The sequence below is a fragment of the Hemicordylus capensis genome, chromosome 3 (assembly GCF_027244095.1).
Source record: "Hemicordylus capensis ecotype Gifberg chromosome 3, rHemCap1.1.pri, whole genome shotgun sequence".
Lineage (NCBI taxonomy): Eukaryota > Metazoa > Chordata > Lepidosauria > Squamata > Cordylidae > Hemicordylus > Hemicordylus capensis.
In genome coordinates this window covers 93518539-93543449 of record NC_069659.1, presented here as the reverse complement: position 1 = coordinate 93543449, position 24911 = coordinate 93518539, and the positions used below count along the sequence as shown (strand labels likewise).

Sequence of the window (24911 nt, the reverse complement as noted above, 5' to 3'; positions counted from 1 at the left end):
TATCAGCAGACTTAATCTGCAATTCCTTGATCTTGATCTCCCAATTCTCTGGTTTAGTGTTAGCAAGGCCTTCCCAAAGTGCGTGTTGAAATCTTGTCATGCATGCCATATAACTGGCTATGTGCATGGACAGAACTGATGTTGAGTAAAACCTATGCCCCACTGCATCTAATTTCCGCACTTCTTTGTCTACAGGTGCTACATGTTTTATATTGGACTGTGATAGTGTAATCCACTACCAAAGAATTTGGGGCTGGATGCTTGAATAGGTAAGTACAATTTTTCTCTTGCACTTTATAAATATTCTCCAATCTTCTGGAGGTAGAGGCAGTACTTGATGGTTTTTGCTATGCCTGTTTTGAAGCCTGTAACAACACTGGAAGCATCGGCAAGGCGGCAGGTTGTTATGTTTTTGCTGTTTGAAGAAATTGAAACACTGGGTCCTCTATCTCCTCAGCAACCTGTTTAAGCTCTAAGCCCAGAGTGTTTGCCATGTATATTATCAGGTAGTGATAATTTCTCTGCTCCTCTGTAGGCAAATCTAAAGATTTATTTAGAACTTTATCAGACGATGGCTCTGATGGGGTTTCTGTACTCCTCTGACACTGATGGAGTTTTCCTCTCCATCAGAATGTTCACTTAGCTGCACCCTCCTATCATATTCCTCTGTAATCTCCTCTGGTCTATTTTCCATAGGAGAACTGGAGGAATCAGACAATCTAGTAGTCATGTGGGTAGTAATAGCTGTTCCTAATTCAGTCACAGCCAAAGTTGCAGTAACCCTCAAATCTGATTGTGTTTCCGAAGAAGCTTGACAAGTAGAAGTCGTAGTTATAGTGGAAGTTATTGTGTGAGTCACAAGATGTGGTTATGGATGTCTAACGTCCTTAGGGCATCGAAATATACCCGTGTTTCCCTGAAAATAAGACAGTGTCTTATATTAATTTTAGCCCCCCCAAATGCACTAGGGCAATTAGCGGTACATCAGAAATTACTGCTAGGTCTTACTTTCGGGGTAGGTCTTACTTTCGGGGAAACAGGTTATCGTCTTCCCTTGTCATATCCTCTGCAAAGTGTAAAACATGCATTTGCTGCTCATACTTTCTGCTTGGGACAAAATAGTCAATTGTAGATGAATGTCCTGGCGAATAAGGAGCATATATTATCCTATAGTAATCACAGTCTCCCCCCTGCCATGAGCACACCATGTTGCAAGTGTTGGTCTCATGGGGCTGTGCTGGTAATGATGACCCCTCCATGCTTGTTCTGGTTTCCAGCTGTAAAGTCTGTCTCTGTATTCCTCCAGTGATGATATTTGTGGAGCAGGAGACATGAAAGTTTTAGGAATTTCTATTACATCTTCCTCATATCCCACGTATTTCCTTAGTGAATAGGTTGGTGAACATGGATAATATCTTGAATGCATTGTGATCTTTGGTACTGTTGGTATTGCCAAAATATTGCAGGGGTGCACACTTTCTAAGCTCACCAGCACGTCCTTGCGCATAGTTAGAGTATTCAGTGTTGGTATTGCAGATGTCGCATGCCTAGGTGTTGGGATAGCCAACCCTACTGATGTCATGGATGTCGGTCAGCTACAAGTATCAGTGCCGATGTCAAGGCTCTCAACATAGCAACTTGCTATGTTGACATAGCAACTTGCGGTGGATGCCACACCAAGTTATATAAGGTGTTTTAAATGAAGTTCTCAGTTTTTCCAGGTCTGTTTTGAAAAAAACAAAGAGATCTTACATAGGTTCATCTTATGTTCTTCCCCAAGACACAGAAGGCATAAATCATGTCTCTCCAAAGTGGGAAGTTTTGCTTTGCACTTCTTGCACCATTTAAAGGTCTTACGATCTGTCAATAGTCAAATGCTGACTCTGTAAACAAGGCAAAATGTAACAGTTAAACTCTCTCACTGCACCTCAGGTACTCAAGGAAATTAATTCCCCAAGTAATGGAGCAAGTACCTTCCGATGCCGCTCAAGTGGTGGTCAGAAAGACACTGAAGGCAACACGCACCCTTTCTAATGGAAGTACATGAGCACGAGGCAGAGTGGGAGCATCTTGCTGATATTCAGAATCTTACCAAGTTGGCTAATGTGAAGGTGCAGATCCCCAGTTGTGTGAATACAACCGGGATCACGTCAATAATACTCTGTCTCTCTGATCCTCCTCTTCCATCCTGTTGTCCTAAATTTTAATTATTTTAAATTGATTCCAGTAGCACAAATAGCTGAGCATTATTCTGAATTTTATTGTTCTGATATTGGATAGGAACACAGGAAGCTGCCACATACTGAGTCAGACCATTGGTCTATCTAGCTTAGTGTTGTCTTCACAGACTGGCAGCTGACTAGATGAATAATGATGGTCTTCACAGACTTGTCTGTGAATAATGACTTGTCTTCACAGACTGGATGAATAATGACTGTCTTCACAGACTTGTCCGTGAATAATGACTTGTCTTCACAGACTGGATGAATAATGACAATTTGTGCACAAACTCATTGTTTTGCTGTCTCCCTTCCCTATAGCTTATGTAATTTTTTAATTTTACCATAATTGCAATCATCCATACTTTCAAAATCCAATCATCCTGTAATGGAGGCTTTGAATTTTTCCAACCTTGGCTTATGGTTAATTTAGCTGCGGGCAAAAAATTGTCTTATCAATTCTCTATCTCAATACAATTTTGTCTATGAATGGTTAAACACCACCTAAATGATAATTTACAATAACCTTCCTGTAAATTGCAATGATACATTAATCTGGAACACTTCCATAGTCTCAGCCAAGTCTCTTGTGATATATCAGTCTCCAAATCAGTGGCTAAATTTATGCTGCTACCAACAATGGAAAGATCCAGGTGAATTAAGTTCTTATACAGTATAGTCTACTTAATTGCATTTTTCTTTGATCTATTGTAAATTCAAAAGCTGACAGCTCTCTTATACCCCATTGTCTATATAACAACTTCTGAAAATTGTTCTCACATTTGTTAGTACTGAAACTAAGGGATTGCACAATACATTCATTTTAGTTAGATTATTATCCTTCCATAACTGAATATCCACCAGTAAGTTCTTTATTACAATAAATTGTTGTAAGAGGAGAGATTTGGTGTGTGTGCACAATTTATACTTAAGTTTTAATCAGTTATGATGAATAGATTTGCATATGGATTTTATTTATGTTTTAGTATCTTCAAATTGTTTTTTATGGAGTGCCAAAGAGTATCCTGTAGTAAGTGCTTCTTGCTCCAACATTACTGCTTTATTCCTCACAAACCAAAATTGAAGATTACCGAATATAGCAGCTTGATGGTATCTATCATATATTTGGAAGAATTGGTTGGTTGGTTTGTATGAAACAGTCATACTTCCTGATGACCTATGGATATCAAATTTTGCATACACAATTCTGCCACTGAAATTTGCTGAATGAACTATTTTTAAACCAGAATGTGCTTGGTGAAAATTCAAATATTTGTATATTTTTAGAAGAAATTCTGAATATAATAATTTAACTGTTATTGTTCTCAACATATTTTTAACACTCAACAATCAGATCAATAATTCCAAAACCACATCGTGCCCAAGAGAAGTCAAAGATCTTACTCAGATTCAAATTTAGCATTGATGGTAGCCAATAAAATGAATACTGCTTGAAATTAAAATCCTATAAATTTCATATCATTCTTTTACTTCCCCTTTGCAAGCACATTAATTTAAAAAACTTGGGGATATATATACAGATGACCTTTGAATAGTGCTTTCGCCCATTCATGGGCCATCTCCCTGTATAAGAATTTAGTTATCCTAGGAGGTAGTTTCAGTTATTCATGGTTTTCTATTCCCCCAACCAAATTGGTATACAGTTTAAATAGCCACTCTCTCTGCTTCTCAGCTGTCGTGTGGGGATATTTAAAGAAGCAGTGCAAGAGGTGCAGGCTGCTCCATCCACTCTAACCTCTTGCGCCGCTTTTAAAAACCTTCCAGTGCATCAGCTGAGAAGCAGGAAGAGTGGCTAGCTAAACGTTAAATCTCCCTGTACTTCTCAGCTGATGCCACTCTCCTTCAACAAGTGGCTCCATCCACTCTTGCCACAAGAGTGGATTATTAGCTAAAGCACCTAACCCCATATTTGGAGTTAGGTCCAGCACACCGATATTACAGTTTCCATGAGTGTCACCCCTGCGATATTAGAGGGCCTCCTGGATTTCATTTATTGAACTTTCCTAGCAGTGTAATTATGCAAAATGACTTTGTCCAGAAAATAGGAACATAGGAAACTGCCATATACTGAGTCAGACCATTGGTTTATCTAGCTCAGTATTGTCTTCACAGACTGGCAGTGGCTTCTCCAAGGCTGCAGGCAGGAATCTCTTTCAGCCCTATCTTGGAGAAGCCAGGGAGGGAACTTGAAACCTTCTGCTCTTCCCAGAGCGGCTTCATCCCGAGGGGAATATCTTGCAGTGCTCACACATCAAGTCTCCCATTCAGATGCAACCAGGGCAGACCCTGCTTAGGGGTCAAGTCATGCCTCATCTATTAGTTTTAAGCCTACTTTCCAGTAGGCTTATGAGAGCACCCAGCATTCTGTGTGTTTGTGCCCTCTCACCCAGCTTCATGACACCTGGACCAATATGAACCAAACTGGGTACAGTTGTATGGACACCTCAACGGTGTAGTTTGTGATGTTGTCATCCACCCTGATCCAAGATGGCAGACATGTAAACTTTTGAGGCGCAAGTGGGCTAACTTGTGAACTGTCTAACTGATTTGAACCAAACTGGGAACAGCTTCAGTCAGTGACAGACAGGGACGCATCAATGGCATAGTTTGTGATGAAGTCATCCACACCAATTCAAGATGGACACATGGATGTTTGAGGCGCAAGTGGGCTAACTTGTGGACAGTCTAACCAATTTGAACCAAATTAGGTACAGTTGTAGTGAGTGACACACAGGGACACCTCAGTTGTGTAGTTTGTGATGATGTTATCAACCCTGATTCAAGATGGCAGACACGTAAACATTTGAGGTGCAAGTGGGCTAACTTGTGAACCGCTTAGCCGATTTGAACCAAATTTGGTACAGCTAGGGACACCTAGGGACACCTCAATGCCGTAGTTTGTGATGATGCCATCCACCCCAATCCAAGATGGTAGTTACGTGAATGTCTGAGGTGCAAGCCAGCTAATTTGTAGCCTGCCTAATCCATTTGAACCAAATTGGGTACAGTTGCAGTGAGTGACACACAGGGACACCTCAATGGCATAGTTTGTGACCATTTCAAGATGGCAGATGCATAAACTTTTGAGGTGCAATCCAGCTAATTTGTAGACTGTCTAACCCATTTGGACCAAATTGGGAACAGCTGCAGTCAGTGACATACAGGGGCACCTCAATGGCATTAGTTTGTGATGATGTCATCCACACCAATTTAAGATGGAGGCATGAACATCTGAGGCACAAGTGGGCTAACTTGTGGACTGTCTAACTGATTTGAACCAAATTAGGTACAGTTGTAGTGAGTGACACACAGGGACACCTCAGTCGTGTAGTTTGTGATGATGTCATCCACCCTGATTCAAGATGGCAGAACCATAAGCATTTGAGGTGCAAGTGAACTAAACTGTGAACCATTTAAGCAATTTAAACCAAATTTGCTACAGCTGTAGGGACACATAGGGACACTTCTATGGTGTAGATTGTGTCATCCACTCCAAATCAAGATGGCAAACACGTAAACTTTTGAGGCACAAGTGCACTAACTTGTGGACAAACCCAAATTTGTAGTTTGGGTAGTGCCTAGGTACTCCAAAGCATGTAGGGTGGCAGGGGCACCATGGGTGCTGCCTACTGCCCAATGCACAAGGCAGTAGGGAAATTGGATGATTTTCCAGCAATTCTTTACTTTTCCCTGCGTTGTCAGTGTTAGTGTGCAGATTTAGTTTCCAAATCTGCCATAAAGAATAATGGGGATTTGATGCAGCCTGTAATTCTGCACGGGTAGCACCAAGGGACACCAAAATGGGTTGAGTGGTAGGGCTCCATGGATGCCAACTGCTACCCAACCCCCAAAGCAATCGGGCAAAAGGGTTATTTTAAAGGAATTTTTATGTATTGTGGATTCTCAGTTTGTAATGAGTTTTTCAAAGGAAACACTGCAGTTCCACTTTGAATCCCCATTATTCCCCATGGCAGTACCTTTTAGAACTGGTTCCAGCTCAAACCAAACCATGGGTTGGTTCAACCGAACCGCTAATCAAACCAGGGGACCTGGTTCGAGCCCGGTTCTAACTGAAACTGAACAATGAAATCCGGTTTTGTGCACACTCCTAGCTGCTTTAAGAATTGGCACTTTCATGCAAAACTGCCTTAGGAGCCTGCAGTGGTGCAAATGGCTCAGAACCACCTACATTACATAGTGGAATATGTGGGCCAACATTTAGAATGCATTTCAATCAACATATTCCTCAGCAAATTAGCAGTCTTTTGCTGCTTGTTGTAACAGACTGAGACAGGAGAGATGAAGCTATAGGCCTTTTGATATTTGATTTAAAGAATATATGATATGATATTAATTGGTAAATTGTGTACTATATTTTGGTATAGAGCCCACAGTTTTGTGGCACTGGCTTTTTTTGGTATTTGGTCTTACTAGTACAGGCTGCATGGCACAAAGTGGACCAGACTATTTTTGGAATGGGAAGTTGACTGCAGTGGAATGTACCCCACCTATGGTCACTGCCAGCTGGAGTATTCTGATTAATATTTCATGGTCTATCGATATGCAGCCAATTCTGAGAAATGCAGAATACATTAACTACAGATACTATGAATAACATACACAAGGCTGGCATTCAGACCCAACTTTTGTTTTCAAAGCAAAACAACTGCAGATAAGGCAGAGACCATATCATAGAATACACCAAGAAAGCCATTTATTATTTAGATGAAGATGATCAATCTTCATTTTACTCTTCAATAAAGATGAAGAGTAACTAACTAATTTCTTTTAGAAACTGATACCCAGATGATCACCCCAATCTAGTAGTCCCCTTTGGGTGTGTAGGCTTCAAAGCACTGAGCTGCCCTACTCACTAGAGTTTCGCCATTTATTTCAACTAAGAGGGCAGCTCTGTATGCACAAAAGGATACTTGTGGTGAGATTCCCCCCTCTGTTGAAATTAATAAAGATGTTTACATGTGCTACATAAACAATGGCCAAGTTACAGGGATAATTTCATGATAGTAAAATTATCTGTTTAACCTTGATTATTAAATTCAGGGGGCATAGAAGTGATATCACGTTAACTGGTGTATTTAAAAGGTTCAATGTCACCTTAAGTGGTGCAGTGGGGAAATGCTTGACTAACAAGAAGGTTGCCAGTTTGAATCCCCACTGGTATGTTTCCCAGACTATAGGAAACACCTATATCGGGCAGCAATGAAGATGCTGAAAGGCATCATCTCACACTGCGTGGGAGGAGGCAATGGTAAACCCCTCCTGTATTCTACCAAAGACAACCACAGGGCTATGTGGTCGCCAGGAATCAAAATCGACTTGATGGCACACTTTATGTACCTCTCTGGCATGACTCTCATGGACTTGCAGCAGGTTTTCCCCCTAATCTGAGGAGAGGGGAGGTGGGAGGCAAGGCTGTATTTAAGGCAAGGGCACAGTTAATTCACTTTAAGGCAGTTTTGCCTAAATAGAACACAGTGCTCCCACTTAGCTACTGATTACAGAAGGCTTCAGGGAATGTATGATTTGGCTAAGATTGGGGTGGAGTAAGAGGTGGATTTCATGAAACCACTTATTCTTCTCCATAATTTGAGCACTGCCCATGAGTGCACCACAAGTTCAAGGGCTTTGGACTGGGCTGCAAGTCCACAACAAAGAAAACACTGCTGCTGTTAACTGTGTGGAATCAGGTGGACTTGTGTGGTGCATCTGATGATCACTATGGTGAAGGTACATATAGAGGTGAAGTTTGCAATGATCTCTCATCCATCTAGCTGGAGGGAAACTTGCAGGCACTCATGAACAATGTAGTTTACTCAAGGTCAGTTTACTATTTTTTACCTGAGAGGTGAAAAATCCTTGGCTCCTAGTGGGTGCAACAATGCTGATCAAGTGGGAGCAGAGATGGTTCCAATCCCATGCACACATGATAGCCCTTGAACCAATACTAGGTTTTCAGACAGCAGAAGATTTCAAAGCATATGCAAATACAAGACACATTTGTTGATGCAAATCTATCTTATGTTCTTCTTAGGTTAGTCCCTAGAAAGCTATAGAAATTATGACCTATTATTTTATTATTATATAATCAGAGCCATGGTTCTCTAAACTTGAGAATACACATTATTATTTTCTTTTTTAAATGAAACAAAGCAACAAGCCATGATTGTAATTTTGAGTGCCGGGGGAGTGGGAAGTGAACTGAAAGCAAGAAACCATTGGCACAGATGCAGCTTTCCACTTGCAAAATATGCTAGACTGTTTTGCATGGCAGCAGCTTATAAATTATGCAAGAGGTATGTGGGCTGGTGTGAAGCGAGGTGAACAGTGGCAAGTGCTGAGCTATGGAAAATGTAATGTTTGTGACATCACTGTAGGAGTGAGAAGTAGATGGATATGCATGAGGAACAAGCAGGGGAAACGTGTAATGTTATTTTTCAGGAAAAGAGACACTTAAAAACATGGTCCACCAACTTACCAAAGACAGTAAAGATTGAAGTACCTTCGATATCCTGGAGGCTTTTCAGCTATCAGGCTTTACTGTAGGTTTACTGCAAGGATTTACTGTGAGTTGGGGGCATAATTAATACTCCAATGCAAAAAAAAACCAAGATTTTTTTACGCTGGACATAAATTGGGCTAGGTTCCAATATGGAGGGAAATACCTGAATCATGTGTGCTGTGCTCTCTGAAATATCACATGGACTTCGGGGTAAATCTCACCGACATGTAAATGCACACCCACCCTCCCAAAGTAAAGTAGTGGTAAAGTTGCCGTGTGAAAAAGCTCCTGGAATAATGAAAAACTCTGGTGCAAAACAAACATCTACCGTAAATCAGCTGTATTCCCAATGGGTTAAATTTAAAGAAAAGGGGCTTGCAAAAACGTGCATGTCTTGTTCTCTCATTTGTGTTAACTGCATAATTTAATTTTATTAGAAACATTTTGTTTTATTATTGTGTTACATAAACAGCACAGAGGAGAAAGTCATCTAGCCTTATTAGGAAAGTAAAACCAAAAGACGACTCTCTGCATCTCATAATGAGCTCATCTCAAAGCAGAGAACAATCCAGTTTTTATTTTGTTTTTTAAATAAAAATAATGCATGAACAGGCCCAAGAGTATAGCTGTTTTGCTGTGTAGCAACAGCCATGCACAGAATATGGAATGCCTTAATCCCCTTGCTCCAGCCTTGCCAGCTCCTGCACTGGCTCAGCAGCTATCGGAATTGTATAGAACTCTGGGACAATCTCTAGGCAAGAAGTCCATGGGGCTCTTTCAGTTCATCCTAAAGACCACTGGAGAAACCTTAGCACCTATGTAACTTTGCACCTCAAAATGCTGCACTGTGGCCTGACAAATAGGGATGAGCCCGGACCGGTCCGGAGGCCATTCTGAAGGCCTCCGAACAGGTCCGGACATGAGGGCGGTCTGGGTCTGGCACTGGTGTGGGGGGCTCTTTAAGGGCGGGGGAGGGTGTACTTACCTCCCCCCCGCCGCGTTTCCCCCGCCGGCGCGTTTGTTTAGTAAAGCTTTGGGGGCGGCAGGATACCTCCCTGCTGCCCCTCCCCCAGTCGTCGGCAAAAGGCTTCATAAAGCCTTTTGCACGTGCGCACGTCACGTCTCTGCGACACACATGCGCACGTGACATGGAGACGCGACGTGCGCACACGCAAAAGGTTTTGTGAAGCCTTTTGCCGACGACTGGGGGAAGGAGCGGCAGGGAGGTATCCTGCCGCCCCAAAAGCTTTACTAAACGAACGTGCCAGCGGGAGAAACACGGTGTGGGGGGGTAAGTACACCCTCCCCCGCCCTTAAAGTGCCCCCCACACCAGTGCCGGGCCACCGGACCGCGGTTCCGTGCACATCCCTACTGACAAAGACTAATGAAACAGAGTAGAAAGGATTCTGATCCACCTGCAAATCTCAACTATGGAAATACTGGCCTTTACATTTTATCTTCAATACAATGTTCAAAATAAAGAGCCTCGCTCTGTTTGTTCTACCCCTCTTTTCAGTGTGATGCTCACACACATGCTGTCTGAAAATACCAGCCGCCGCGGCCACCGCCTCCTCCTCCTTCTTCTTCAAGAAGCGGGGCCATAACTCAGTAGCAGAGCAAGTGTTTTGTACATATAAAGTCCGAGGTTCAAATCCCTGGCATCTCCACATAGGGCTAGGAAAGACCCCTGTCTGTAACACTGGAGAGCTGCTGCCAGGTAACAGAGACAATTCTGAACAAGATGGACTAAGGTTAAGGCACCTTCATATTGTATGTTCCCAGTATTAATGGCACAGCTATGCCAAGTATTAGAGACTGGAGGAGAGAAGGTCAAATATAACCTAGCTGTTAAAGAGCAGTAGTACTAGATGCATCCACCACCATTTCTCTCAAAGGCTGTCCAAAGTAGCTACTACCTATGTTTACTAGCTAGTCCAGAGCTGGTGTTAGGCTACTTCCTAAGCCCTATCCAATTACTGTTTAATATATAAGGAAAGATTGTTATAATCTAATCTGTTATGATCATGTTAGATCTACACATGCAGTGTGTGTAGCCTATTCTGGGAAGAGCACAAGCAGATTCAGGGAGGTAAGCAAGCTTTTCAACACAACAAACCTTTTCCCGTCAAACAGGAGGAGAGATGATGAGAGGCTGGTTTCTCTTTAAGGGAGACGGCCGTGTCTGTGTGTGTGTGTGTGTGTGTGTGTGTGTGTGTGTGTGTGTGTTTTCTGCCAGAACTAGCATTTGCCAGGGCTTGCTATGGGGGCTCTGTGGCATTTAGTTGTTGGTTCTCTCTACCTGGAGAGGGACAGAGGGAGGAGTCAGCTAGGGCTGTAGTGAGTAACACCTGGTGGGAGGAGCCACATTCCTATGAATTACATTCTTGTTTCAGTTTGAAGCCTACTCTCCTAATAGGCAAAGGCCAGAGAGCTTAAAGAACAGGGATAGCAAACAGGGCATTGGAATTTTGTGTGGAGTTTAGTAGGGAAGTGTACAGGGGAGCCTGAAATGAGTCCCCTTGATCACAAGGAGCCCATTGGGAGAGAAGATACTACTCTCTCAACATTCTTGGGAAAGCAAGTTTAAACTGTTACATAGCTGATCAATACAGCTTAGACCTAACTTTCTAATAAACAATCTCTAAATACATTAAACAGCAACAAAAACAGTTATGAAGATAGAAAGCCGGCAGGGGAAAGGGCACTTCCCAGTGTATTGCACAGAGTGTCACATGTACAACTATTTGCTCCATGGGCAGAAGTCATGGGTGTGTGCTCGGTGCAAGGAGCTCCTGGCTCTCAGGGAACAAGTTCGTTCCCTTGAGACCTTGGTAGTGGATCTGGAGAAGCTCAGAGAGACAGAGAGGCATGCGGATGAGACCTTCAGGGATGTGGTAGAGGCATCCCACTCCAAGGCTGATAGCTCCTCTGCTGTAGAATGGAGAACGAGGACATCAGTCTGAGGAAGAGGGAAATGCTCCTTTAGAAGGGACCCTTTCTGTGGATGAGTAGCCCATATCCTCTCGCACAGGGGATACTCCTCCGGGGGGTGTGGGCTTGCCTGTAGTGGATGATTTGATCATTAGAGGTATAGAGATGGGTCTGTGACCCGTGTGTAGACCACATGGTAACTTGCCTGCCTGGTGCAAAGGCTGGGGACATCATATGGCGTCTAGATCAGCTGTTAGGCAGTGCTGGGGAGGAGCCAGCTGTCGTGGTGCACATCGGCACCAATGATGTTGAGAAATGTAGTTGGGAGGTCCTGGAATCCAAATTTAGGCTGATAGGTAGCATATTGAAGTCCAGGACCACCAAGGTAGCATTCTTAGAAATGCTACCTGTTCCATGTGCAGGGTCAGTGAGTCAGGCAGAGCTGAGGGGTCTCAAAGCGTGGATGGGATGTTGGTGCTGGGAGGAGAGGTTTAGATTTGTTAGGCACTGGGATACATTTGGGGGCACACAAAGCCTGTGCAAATGGGATGGACTACACTTGAACCAACATGGAACCAGACTGGTGGAACCAAGGTCAAAGAGCAGCTTTTAAAATGAAGCCTGGGGAATAGGTAACAGGAGCTGGGCAGTAACCGGTTCGGCAAATGCCATCCCTTAAGGTGCAAGGATGTAAAAGATTCATCACCAAGACCAGGAGGATGCCAGCATGGCTAACAGGTAAAGTCAAGGAAGTTATAGAGGGAAAGAAGACTTCCTTCAGAAATTGGAAGGCCTGCCCAAATGAAGAGAATAGAAAGAAATAGAAATTCTGGCAAAAGAAATGCAAGGTGACAATAAGGGAGGCGAAGAGAGAGTCTTAGGAACATTTAGCTAAAAGCATCAAGGAGAATAACAAAAACATCAGAAGCAGGAAACTTACCAGGGAGGTGGTTGGACCGTTAGACAATGAGGGAGTGAAAAGGATTATTGAGGAGGATATGGAGGTTGCAGATAAGCTAAATGAGTTCTTTGTATCTGTCCTAACAGCATATACCTGTTCCTGAACCAGGCTTCTCAGGGACAGAGGCTCTAGAACTGAGTCAGATACAGCTGACAAGAGATGACATTCTAAACTGTCTGAAACAATCAAAAACTAGCAAATCGTCAGGGCCAGATGACACCAATCCAAGAGTCCTTAAATATATAAATCAAATCAAATCAAATCAAATCAAATCAAATAAATAAATAAATAAATAAATAAATAAATAACTCAAATGTGAAATTACTGACCTCTTTGCAAAAATATGTAACTTATCCCTACAAACAGGCTCTGGACTAGAGGACTGGAAAGTAGCCAGTGTATCACTGATTTTGAAAAAGCAATCCAGGGGCGATCTGGGAAATTACAGGCCGGTCACCTTAACATCCGTTGCAGGCAAACTGAAGCATTCTCAAGGATATAATTGTAAAGCACATAGAAGAACAGGCCCTGCTGGGGAAGATCCAGCATGGCTTCTGCAAAGTACATTTTGCCTCACCAACCTTTTGGAGTTCTTTGAGAGTGTCAACAGTTGTGTGGATAAAGGTGATCTGGTTGACATAGTATACCTGGACTTCCAAAAAGCTTTCAACAAAGTTCCTCATCAAAGACTCTTGAGAAAACTTAGCAGTCATGAGATAAGAGAACAAGTACATGTGTGGATTGCTAACTGGCTGAAGGACAGGAAACAGAGGATAGGTATAAATTGAGAGTTTTCACAATGGAGAACGGTAAATAGTGGGGTCCCCAGGGATCTGTTCTGGGGCTAGTGATTTTTAATTTATTCATAAATGATCTAGAAGTTAAGGTAAGCAGCAAGGTCACCAAAGTTGCAAACTATTTAGGGTAGTGTAATCCAAAACAGATTGTGAATAGCTCTAAAAGGATCTCTCCAAATTGGGGGAATGGGGTGACAAAATGGCAAATGGGGTTCAGTGTTGGCAAGTATAAAGTGATGCATATTGGGGCAAAAAAAACCAACTTCACATATATGCTGATGAGATCTGAGCTGTCAGTGACTGACTAGGAGAGTAGGGATGGGCCCGGACCGGTCCGGAGGCTATTAAAAAAGCCTCCGGACCGGTCCAGAGCTGGGTGGTTCGGTCTGGGGGTGGGGGTACCTTTAAGAGTGGCGGGAGGGTTTACTTACCCCACCCACCGCTTTCCCGCATGCCGCTGTAATCTGTAGAGCAATTGGGGCGGCAGGATACCTCCCTGCCGCCCCTTCCCCGACGTTACTTTGAAAACCTCCCAGGAGTGCATTGCGCGCACAAGTCACAGCAACGAGCGCGCGCTTTATGTCGCTGTGACGTGCGCGCAGGCGCGCAATGCACTCCTGGGAGGTTTTCAAAGTAACGTCGGAGAAGGGGCGGCAGGGAGGTATCCTGCCGCCCCAATTGCTCTACAGATTACGGTGGCATGCGGGAAACGGCGGGAGGGGTAAGTAAACCCTCCCGCCGCTCTTAAAGTGACCACCCCACCCCGGTGCCGGACCGCAGTTGGCGGTTCCGTGCACACCCCTACAGGAGAGGGATCTTGGGGTCGTGGTGGACAGCTCATTGAAAGTGTCCGCTCTGTGTGTGGCAGGTGTGAAAAAGCCTTTCCATGCTTGGAATCATTAGGAGGTTGACTGAAAATAAAAATGCTAATATTATAATGCCCTTATTCAAATCTATGGTGCGGTCACATCTTGAGTACTGCTTTGGTCACCATATCTTAAGAAGGATATTGTAGAACTGGAAAAGGTGCAGAAGTGGGCAACCAAGATGATAAAGGACCTGGAGCATCGTCCTTATGAGGCTAGGCTACAGCATCTGGGGCTCTTTACCTTGGAAAAGAGGCGACTAAGGGGAGACATGTATATAAAATTAAGCACGGAATGGAGAGGGTGCACAGAGATAAATTTTTCTCCCTCTCGTCTAACACTAGAACCAGGGTTCACCTCAGGAAATTGATTGCCAGGAAATTTAGGACCAACAAATGGAGGTCCTTTTTCACACAATGCATAATCAACTTGTGGTATTCTCTGCCACAAGATGTGGTGACCACCAACAACCTGGATGGCTTTAAGAGGGGTCTGGATAACTTCATGGAGAAGAGGTCTATAATGGCTACTAGTCTGAGGGCTGTAGGTCACCTCCAGCCTCAGAGGCAAGATGCCTCTGAATACCAGTTGCAGGGGAGTAACAGCAGGGGAGAGGGCATGCCCTCAGCTCCTGCCTGTGGGCTTCCCAGCAGCAGCATCTGGTGGGTCATTATATGAAACAGAATGCTGGACTAGATGGGCCTTGGGCCTGATCCAGCAGGGCTGTTCTTATGTGTGTTTGTGTGCGTGGTCTACATGGCCAGTTTCTCTTTCTGGAATGAGAGTGTCAGGACAAATTCTTGCCTTATCAAAGAAAACATTTATCAGTGTGATGCTAGAGACTAGAACTAAAAGGTGCAATCAATCATTCTTTGGACAGCCTTCAAGAAGGCATCTAGATGGTTACTTTTTTCCACTTGCACAAGTTGCAGCCACTACAATTCATACCTGTTCTGTGTTTATCACAGACAAGAACAAAAGCTTTGCCTTTAACAGAAAAATATGGCAGACTCTGTTTTGGTAGAATTTGCTACCAAAACAATGTTTTTTTAAAAGCCCGAAAAACATTTATTCACTTATATGTTCACCTGACCCAAACCAGATCAAATCTGGTGTGTTTATTTGTCACCAGTCAGCAAGAATCACCAAAGGCTTCTTCATTTGGAAGACTGAAAACTAGAGCACAGTTTCTCTGCTCTTCATCAGCTTTTTGTTATTATGCTGCTTCTAAAGCATTACGTAATTAGTCCTCAAGTAAGACGAAACCCTGCTACAATGGCAAGATGTCCTCTAAAGAACTGTGGTTCTTTAAAAGCCAAATAGTATGCAATTTGAATTAAGTACAGCATCAGTACCACAGGTGGGCCAGTTTCAACACATGGATCAATTCCTACCCAGGGCCCAACCTGGGATCCTGCCAACCCCATCATGAGAGAGAAGCTACCTAACAAGTTGCAAATAGAGAAAGAAGCAAACATAGAGCTGCATGACAAGTCTACATTTTCTTATCTCCATATGCAACTCATATACAGAGATAATATGGAATCACCACATGACTCTATATTTTCTTTACATGTAGCGTGGGCTTTCCCTAGGGTCCATGTAGTAATGCAAGGGTCTTTGGGAGAAAGCTCTTAGGCAGTGGGAGGGGGATGGTGATGAGGAGAAGCTGCCCAGTGAGTCAAGAGGCTGCCCACACACAATTAAGAGTGTCCTGGGATCATATGCCATGGGAAAGGTCAAACACTCAGCCTTGCCCCAGGGAAACCTGGTGCAGGCACTGGACCTGGTGAGATAACAAAAAATGGAAGATTCTTGTTCTTGTTATGGCTATTGTTGTGATTGTGATTCTTGTTATGGCTATTAGCACCAGTATTGGGGAAAGGGCTTCATATGTTCATTGTCTAAAGATTAACATGAGTGTAAACATCTAAGAAACTATCAGAATTGTACAAGCCATTGCCAGAGGACTCTCAAAGCCAAGGCAGACAGAGATAGTTATTTGGGGGGTAGGGGTGGAATAAAGACCAGGTTCACACAATCAAATGAATCTAGGTTTAACATGACTTACCAACATTAGCACGATGGTGTGAACCCACATCAAGGTGGTATATGCCCCGAGAAGAATCTGAGATTCCCACCTTGGTGTGGCTTCATACAATCATGCTAATGTCTGTAACTTATATTAAACCTAGATTCAAATAACTGTGTGAACCAGACCAAAGTCTGACTAAGCCTGCATTTCTAAGCATATGTACTAGGGAGTAAGGCCCTTCAAAATCAATGAGCATTACTTCCAAGTAAACATACACAGGCTTGTGCTGCAGAACTCTCCATGAAATATAATCAAACAAGGTCTTACCATTCTCACCAGATTTCTTGTCTTTTCCATTTGTTGCTCCAGCACCTTGTCTCTGTGTGCAAGAGAAAATAAGGGGATGATTATGTGCATTATCTCATTAGAACAGTAAAATGCTGTGAGTCTATCACTCAGTCTGATGCCTGTTCCCATTTATACTCCATGCTAATATCTGGATGCTACCAAAAAAAATTCCTCAACCAGACTTTCTCCCTGATTTTGGAGCTTCAGTTTACTTGATCTTGTTTAGAAATTCTTCATTTTTGAGTTTTTGTTTTTTAATTTCCAAATTTTGTACTGTGCATGCAGCTTTTAGTTCACATGTCTTTCCCCCTCTACATTATCAATGTGCATGGGAGTACTGATCAAACAATGCAAAAAAGCAATGTTGACATGTTCACATTTACTTATTGCCATTTACAAAAATGCCCAAGATGGCTCACAGCACAAATCTATCAATAAAAACAACTTGTTGATGATTAAATCTTCTTCTTTTTTTGAAAGACAGTATATAATATTATTATTAAATATGGGGACTCAATTTACAGAGAGCAAACAAATATAAAGTTGTCAGCCAAAGCTACATGAAGAGCCAGCAGCACTTGGTACAGTTAGGAAATCTGGCATTATCCAAGCCTCAAGTTCAAGAACAATTATGAGCACAATTTGATTTCGCTTAAGCCTGAATGTCACTTGCAGTTCAGAAGCTAAAAGTCCAGAGAATTTACCACTGGTTGCAATAAAGGGATATACTTGAGAGCCAGTGCAGTGTAGTAGTCAAATTGCTGCATTAAACCTGGGTTCAAATACTGAGTCAACCACAAAGTTCACTAGGTATCATTGAGCCAGCCACTCACATTGTGGTTGCAAGGATAAATGGGGGAGGGAGAACCATACATACTGCCTTGGGCTGCTTGGAGGAAGGCCTAGATAAAAATATAATTAGCAACATTAATAATTAATACTTTCATCTTGGCAAAGGTTTCTGCTTTTCTTGGCTTTGGCAAAACCTCCATTATTTGCCTTTCATTCGAGGAGATGAATGAAAGGCTAAATTATCATGAACATTACCATAAATTACCTTTGAGCCTCTCATGTACTATTTAAGTGAATGTCTGATTGTTATGAATGAGTAAGAGAATGTGGTGACAATCCATTTGTAAACTGAATAAGCATTTTTCTGGCCAATGTAGGTTTTATATCATCATTATAAAGCATCTGAACTAAGACTGTGCACATCAGTAATACTGGGATTACAACATTGAAAATTGCTTTCCCCCACCACCAGGAGACATCAAATCGCAGGGCAAGTGCCCTGGGTAGTGGCCCTTTAAGTGCCCGCCCAGCACTGGTGCAAGGTCAGCTGAGCAAGGCAGCAATTTTCGGGAGCCTCAGGCAGGGAGTGATGCATGGCAGCCTAGGAAGACAATGCAGCTGCTGGGAGGACATGAGGAAGTGTGGGGGTGGAGAGGTTGTGAGTGGGACTTACAATCCCCAGGTATTGTACAGCCCTAATCTGAACTGAAGCAAGAGCCACTTTAAGGGCCCAAACACGATGTCATGGGAGATGTGTGGCTGCTGCCAATCTACATCTCGCTCCCACATGTCTCCCTGACGTGATGTCATTGAGCAGCATCCAGGCTAACACTGTCCTTGAGTTAGAACATTTTGCATGCACAACTATTTTTGCTGGTCCTCCCCTTCCTTCTGCTGCCCCCAAGGTAGGTGCTCAGGGATCCAAGTCCTCAATGATATACTGGGGGGGGGGAGGGGATGGAAGAAGATGGGGGTGGGTAGGAATCAACAAAAAAAAAGTTGTGCATGTATAAATTTTCAACATGAGAGCAGTGTCAGCCTGGATGCTACCCATCACATTTAGCTGAGGGAAATCAAGTCTCACAGTAGCCAACACATCCCACAGCATTATAAGCGCAGAGCAAGAGCTGTGGCCTTACAGAGAAATCATTGAGGTGCTCAACCAAAGGCTTGCTGCACAATTGATCAAACACATAAGGGGAGGGGGAGTGATTTTCACTGCTCTCCCCTCCCTCCAAGAGTACTTTTTGGCTTCCAGAACAATATCCCTGAGAGTCATGCGAGAGCACAAGTCTTGCTCTGTTCTTGTAATGCTGTGGAACATCAGCCCCTGTATTATTATTATTTTTACATTTATATTCTGCTCTTCCTCCAAGGAGCCCAGAGTGGCATACATAGCTAAGTTTCTCCTCACAACAACCCTGAGAAGTAGGTTAGGCTGAGAGAGAAGTGGCTGGCCCAGAGTCACCCAGCAAGTCTCATGGCTGAATGGGGATTTGAACTCGGGTCTCCCCAGTCCTAGTCCAGCACGCTAACCACTACACCATGCTGGCTCTTTACTAGATGTTTCCAGGAGTATTTCCCAGCCCTACCTGGAGATGCCAGGGATTAAACCTGGGACCTTCTGCATGCAAAGAAGATGTTCTGCCACTGAGCTACTGTTAGAGGTTGTTGATTTTTACCCACAATAGGTAAAACAGCAGAGCACTAAGTAATGAGCACACACTCAAGTTACAGAGTAGGTAGCAGAGGATGGTTGGGATATTGCAGCTATTTAGAGAAAACACATAGAGATCCTTGTATGACTAAACACTAAATATTTATTGGTTAAATACACTTAGATAGGCTACTATATCTAATCTAAAGGGCTACATAACGAATAGGTAAGGAGAGAGAGAGAGAGATGTTTCCATCTGCTCTCTAGGAGGAAAGGATGGATTGTGACTCAGCACAGGAAGTGCTGCAGAGTCAGTTCAGGGGTCATAGAGTAGGGACAGATAGGGAGACCCTGACTCACTGTCTCTATTCCCAATGCCCCTAGTGTCATTAGGACAGTTGGTGCAAAAAGGTCGATGCACTGGAAGTTCACCTCCAACACCCCTTCTCATCACCTGTTGCACCTGGTCACTAGGGATGTGCGAAACGTTTCGGATACAAAATGTTTTGTACCCAAAACAGCCTGTTTCGGGGGTTTTGTAGACAAAACAAAACACCCATTTTCCAGATTCAAACATTTTGTATACAAAACAAAACGTCCCTGTTTCGGCTACAAAACGTTTTGTTGTTTCGGACCTCCATTTTTTGGTGATCTCTGAGTCAGTCTCCATTTTGTGTTTGACATCTCTTTGAATTTTCCACCCTTCCAGCCTTCTGATCAGTGACCTAAATCATGGGCTGACAATTCCCTCCTTGTTCCCCATTGGCTCTTTTACTTCTTCCCACTCTTTACTGACCCCACATTGGCCAGGGGAAGGGTTGCTAACCTATGAGGTGCTGGGTTCTGCTGTTTCTGTGGTGTTCTGAGTGTAGATTCTCTGGTAGCATATGAGAGTAGATTCTTGTTTTTCACTGAAAATCTCATATGCTACCAGAGAATCTACAATGAACACCTCGGAAACAACAAAACCCAGTACCCCACAGGCGTGTGGGTGTGGTTGGCACCCTATGTGCACTACACAACCCCTCACTCTGGGCAACACCAGTGCCCCCCAAGTGGAATTATGGGGCTGCTGAAACCTCCATTATTCCCCACGGGAGAAATCTTAAAGACATGTAAACTTCAACAAATAACAAAAGATCAGCCCTTTGCCCAATTCCTTTGAAATAATTCTGGAAGTTTCCTTGCCCCCATTGGGCACTACCACCCACCACACTCTGCTCTGGGTCATCCCTTTCCCCTTGATTTGAAGTGATACATTTGCTGGAATCCCCATTATTCCCTATGGAAAAATTCTTAAAGATGTGTAAACTTAAATAAAATTCACCAAAAAAATCAGCCCTTTGCCTAATTCCTTTGAAATTTGGGTGGTAGCTTCCACCCATTGGACACTACCACCACCACCCATTCTTTTTGCCCTGGGACCCTTTTTAAAAATCCAAATCTATTCAGATTGGGAAAATTTGGCTACAAAACAAAACAGGGCTGATTCAGATTCAGAAAATTTGGGTACAAAACAAAATGGGGATGTTCCGATTTGGATACAAATCGAAACAAGAAAATTCCAAAATGCACACCCCTACTGATCACGACTCCCATCTTCTCACGAAGCATCAAGAATCTCTTTGGATAATGGCTTGGTTAATCCATCTGCCAGCATCTCCTCTGTGGGGCAGTACCTCAGCTAGACCAGCCCTTTTTCTTGCAAGTCCCGAACATAGTGGTACTTTATGGGAATATGCTTAGTTCGAGATTTCATCTTCTCCATTTGGGAGATCTGGATACAACTTTGGTTGTCCTCAAACATCACTGTGGGCTTTGGTTCCTTGATGCCAAAGTCCAATAGTAGTTGGTGTATCCATACTGCTTCCCTGCACGCTTCACTTGCTGAAACGTACTCCGCTTCTGTGGATGATTGCGTGGCAAGTGACTGCTTGCGGCTACTCCAAGTTATGGCTCAACCTCCATACAGGAACAGGTGTCCACTTGTGGACTTGCGGTCTGTTCTGTCCTCGCCCCAGTCTGCAACCACATATCCCACGAGTTTGGGATTGCTGTTTGCTGGAATCTCCAATACATAATGTGTAGTGCCTTTCAGGTACCTTCCCAGTCTTTTGACCACTATCCAGTCCTTGTTCGTTGGCACACTCACTTTTCTGCTCAGGATTCCCACTGCCAATGTCTGGCCTTGTCACTGTGGCTATGTACAAAAGTTTTCCAATTGCCTTTCTATATTGATTGTTGGCTGGTAAAGTCTGGCTGTCCTCATCTTGCTTCCAGAAATCAGCATTCATTGGTGTGCTGACTTCATTGGCAACTGTCAGTCCCAGGCATTCTAGAGGATCTTTTATCTTCTGTTTTTGGTTGAGAAGGAATGTTCCGTTCTCTTCTCTTTCTATTTGGATGCCAAGGTAATATGAGATGCTTCCGAGTTCCTTCACCTCTATTTCCTTGTTCAGCTGCTGTACAATTTCATGACTGTCTTGCCTTTCCTCATGTGCAAGAACCAAATCATCAACAGTCCATCTATTGTCTCTGAGTCTAGAATATAGGCAGGGGTCAGCTTTTCCTTGTGTGAACCCCTCCTTAAGTAGTAATTGATTCAGTTTTTCATTCCATGCTCTGGCTGCCTGCTTTAAGCCATAGATGCTCTTTTGCAGTTTGCACACTAGCCCCTTCTTTCCAGGTTCCTCAAAGCCTGGTGGTTGTTGCATGCAGATGTCTTCCTTGTTTCCCCCATGTAGGAAGGCAGTCTTTATATCCAAGTGTTCAACTTCCATCCCTTTGGCTGCTGCCACGCTGAGCAATGTTCTAATTTACGTGTGTTTCACGGCTGGTGCAAAAGTCTCATCATAGTCCTGACCATAGATTTGGGAGTATCCTTTGGCTACCAGTCTGGCTTTGTAGCGCTGTACATCCCCTTCTGCACCCTGTTTGACTTGGAAGTCCCATTTGCATCCCACAGTCTTTCTTCCAGCGGGTAGTTCCACAAGCCTCCAAGTCTCATTTTTGTGCAAGGAATCAATTTCTTCCATTGCTGCCTTTTTCCACTTCTCAGCTTCATCTGCTGGCAACCTTTCTATATCTTGCCATGTAGCTGATTCTTGCATCTCTCCTCCTTTAGCCATGAGTGAGAGTCTGTTAGGTGGAACCCCTTTGTTATGCCTCTGTGAGCACCTCCGTTCAGGTTCTGGTTGTGCAGCCCCTTCTGAATCTGGCACTGATTTCTCGGTTAGTTCCCTCATTTGGGAGTCAGTTTCAAAGTTTAGGCTTCGGTGGCCCAATTTTCTGTGCCATGAGAAATCACAATTTTTGTGTTGGCAACTACTTGCCATTGCCACGTTTGCTTGTGCAGTAGCACAGTCTACTTCAAAAAGTCCATCAACCCACATGTGGGCAGTCATGATTAACTCATCACCTTTAGAGATGTAGCATGCTTCATTTTTAAAAATGCTTTACACCCCTTCTTGAGTCCATGCCCAATTGAAATCAAGTTGACTTGCATCTCTGGCACGAAAAGTGCATCAGTTATCTTAACCTCATAAGCTTCAGCAGCAGAGCCACAAAGTATCTTTGCTGTCCCCTTACCAGCCACGCTTAGCTTCCTTGAATCTGCTACGGTCACAACTGATCTGTGGCTTTTATCGAGTTTGATTACAGATTATATTCTGGGATGCACCTGAGTCCAGGATGAAAGTGTGACTCTTCCTTGGCTCTTTTAAGGCAATGTAGCTTTTGGCATTACTACTCGCCCTTTCAGATAAGCCAACTTGTCTGTGCTTCTCCTTCTCTCTTTGTTTGTCGCCATGACTCATCCCTGTGTTTACTTTATTGCCATGGTGACCAGGTCTGTGCCCTCTGAGTTTCCCGCTCTTTGAATTACATGCTGATGAGTCACTGAGGCGACTTCGCTTATTAATGTATGCCAGAGTGCCATCGCTTTCAAATTTCTCCTGCTGCGACTTTACATTAAAATTTCTCAGACTGGACACGACATGATCAACCTTCAGTTCACAATGAGACAGTTCAAGAGCGACAATTAGGGGTTCAAAACTTTTAGGCAGAGATTGTTAGGATTGCCCCAATTAGAATAACAGCATTCAATTCACATTTTTTATTCTTCAAAAGCTTGCTAATTTCTAAGATATTCGCTACGTGGGCTTCACAGTCTCCTCCTTCCTGCAGTTTGCTTTCACATAGCCTTTTATACAGGAGAAGAGCTGCGTTTGCAGAGACTTGGCCACATTGCTTTTTCAGTCTATCCCACGCTTCTGAGGCTAAATCTGTACCCCGCACATAGATTAATAAATCATCGCTTATACTCAAAATTAAAAGGCCATACGCGTGTTGGTTTTTCTTGTCCCACGAGGCTTGAGCAGCTTCATCTTGGGCTGGCCGTCCCTCCTTGAGCACTTCAAAGATTCCTTTTTTCATGAAGATCACTTACATCTTGAGGGCCCAGGTTTCGTAGTTATTGCCATCCAGTTTGGGAAAAGAAGGAGCTATTCCTGAATAGGCTGTAGTCTCAGGATCCATGCTGCAGTTTCTAACTAACTCAGATGCACTTTCAAAAAATGAAAAAATAAAATAAACTCTGCTTGTGCCTAGAAGCCTGTTGCTCCTGCTGGGCCCATAACCGTTAGAGGTTGTTGATTTTTACCCACAATAGGTAAAACAGCAGAGCACTAAGGAATGAGCACACACTCCAGTTACAGAGTAGGTAGCAGAGGATGGTTGGGATATTGCAGCTGTTTAGAGAAAACACATAGAGATCCTTGTATGACTAAACACTAAATATTTATTGGTTAAATACACTTAGATAGGAAAGAACTATATCTAATCTAAAGGACTACATAACAGATAGGTAATATGAGAGAGAGAGAGAGAGAGAGAGAGAGAGAGAGAGAGAGAGAGAGAGAGAGAGAGAGAGAGAGAGAGATGTTTCCACCTGCTCTCTAGGAGGAAAGTAAGGATTGTGACTCAGCACAGGAAGTGCTGCAGAGTCAGTTCAGGGGTCATAGAGCAGGGACAGATAGGGAGACCCTGACTCACTGTCTCTACTCCCAATGCCCCTAGTGGTCATTAGGACGGTGCAAAAGGTCGATGCACTGGAAGTTCATCTCCAACAGCTACAGCCCCAGCAGCAGACCTATATCCCCATAACATCTAGTTAGTGTCTAAGCCAAAAGATACTCTATGACTTCAAGGTTTTGCTCTAGGGGCCCCTGGATCTTGGTGCCATTCCTGGTTGTGTGCTTTATTTTTCTAATGTAAATAGTACACATAAGGTCCCTGATATGGATTGGGTCCATGGCAGGAGGTTTTAACCCTGTTCCTACCATGGTCCTCAGACAGATCATGCCCAGTCTCCCATGGCTGCCATTGGCATCCGGAAAAATATAATGGGAGCTTTGCTTCTGGAGCTAATAGCAGCTGTAAGGTGACACAATCAGATCAGAACAGTAGTGGGAGAAAAGGATTAAAAATTCCTCACTGTATCATAATCCCAATCTGAATCCCCCATATGTGTGCTATTTATATTAGAAAAATCAAGCATGTAGGCCCCAGTAGCAGCATTATGCAGGCCCCCACACTAGGAACATTCTCATTTGGCCCTAAGTTCTGACAAATGAAAGGGCCTGAAAGAGGTTTCAGATGGTGAAGTGAGGCTGCAGACCAGATCAACTAAACTGGTATAATAGCTGCATCAATAGACCTGAGATAAAGATAAAACTTAAATACAGGATGCTTCAAATAGTATTA

The 24911-nt window shown here is 43.4% G+C and overlaps 1 protein-coding gene across 4 annotated transcripts in view; it reads right to left on the bottom strand.

The window, feature by feature from the left end:
• PCP4 (Purkinje cell protein 4) overlaps window positions 1-24911 on the bottom strand; it is a 114506-nt gene that overhangs the window by 52405 nt on the left and 37190 nt on the right. For 2 of the 4 annotated variants that reach the window (XM_053310565.1, XM_053310563.1), the window contains exon 2: window positions 16679-16730. In XM_053310565.1, the coding sequence (XP_053166540.1) occupies window positions 16679-16730 (52 nt within the window). The remainder of the gene's footprint in view (window positions 1-16678; window positions 16731-24911) is intronic. The other 2 variants (XM_053310566.1, XM_053310564.1) reach the window with 1 other exon arrangement.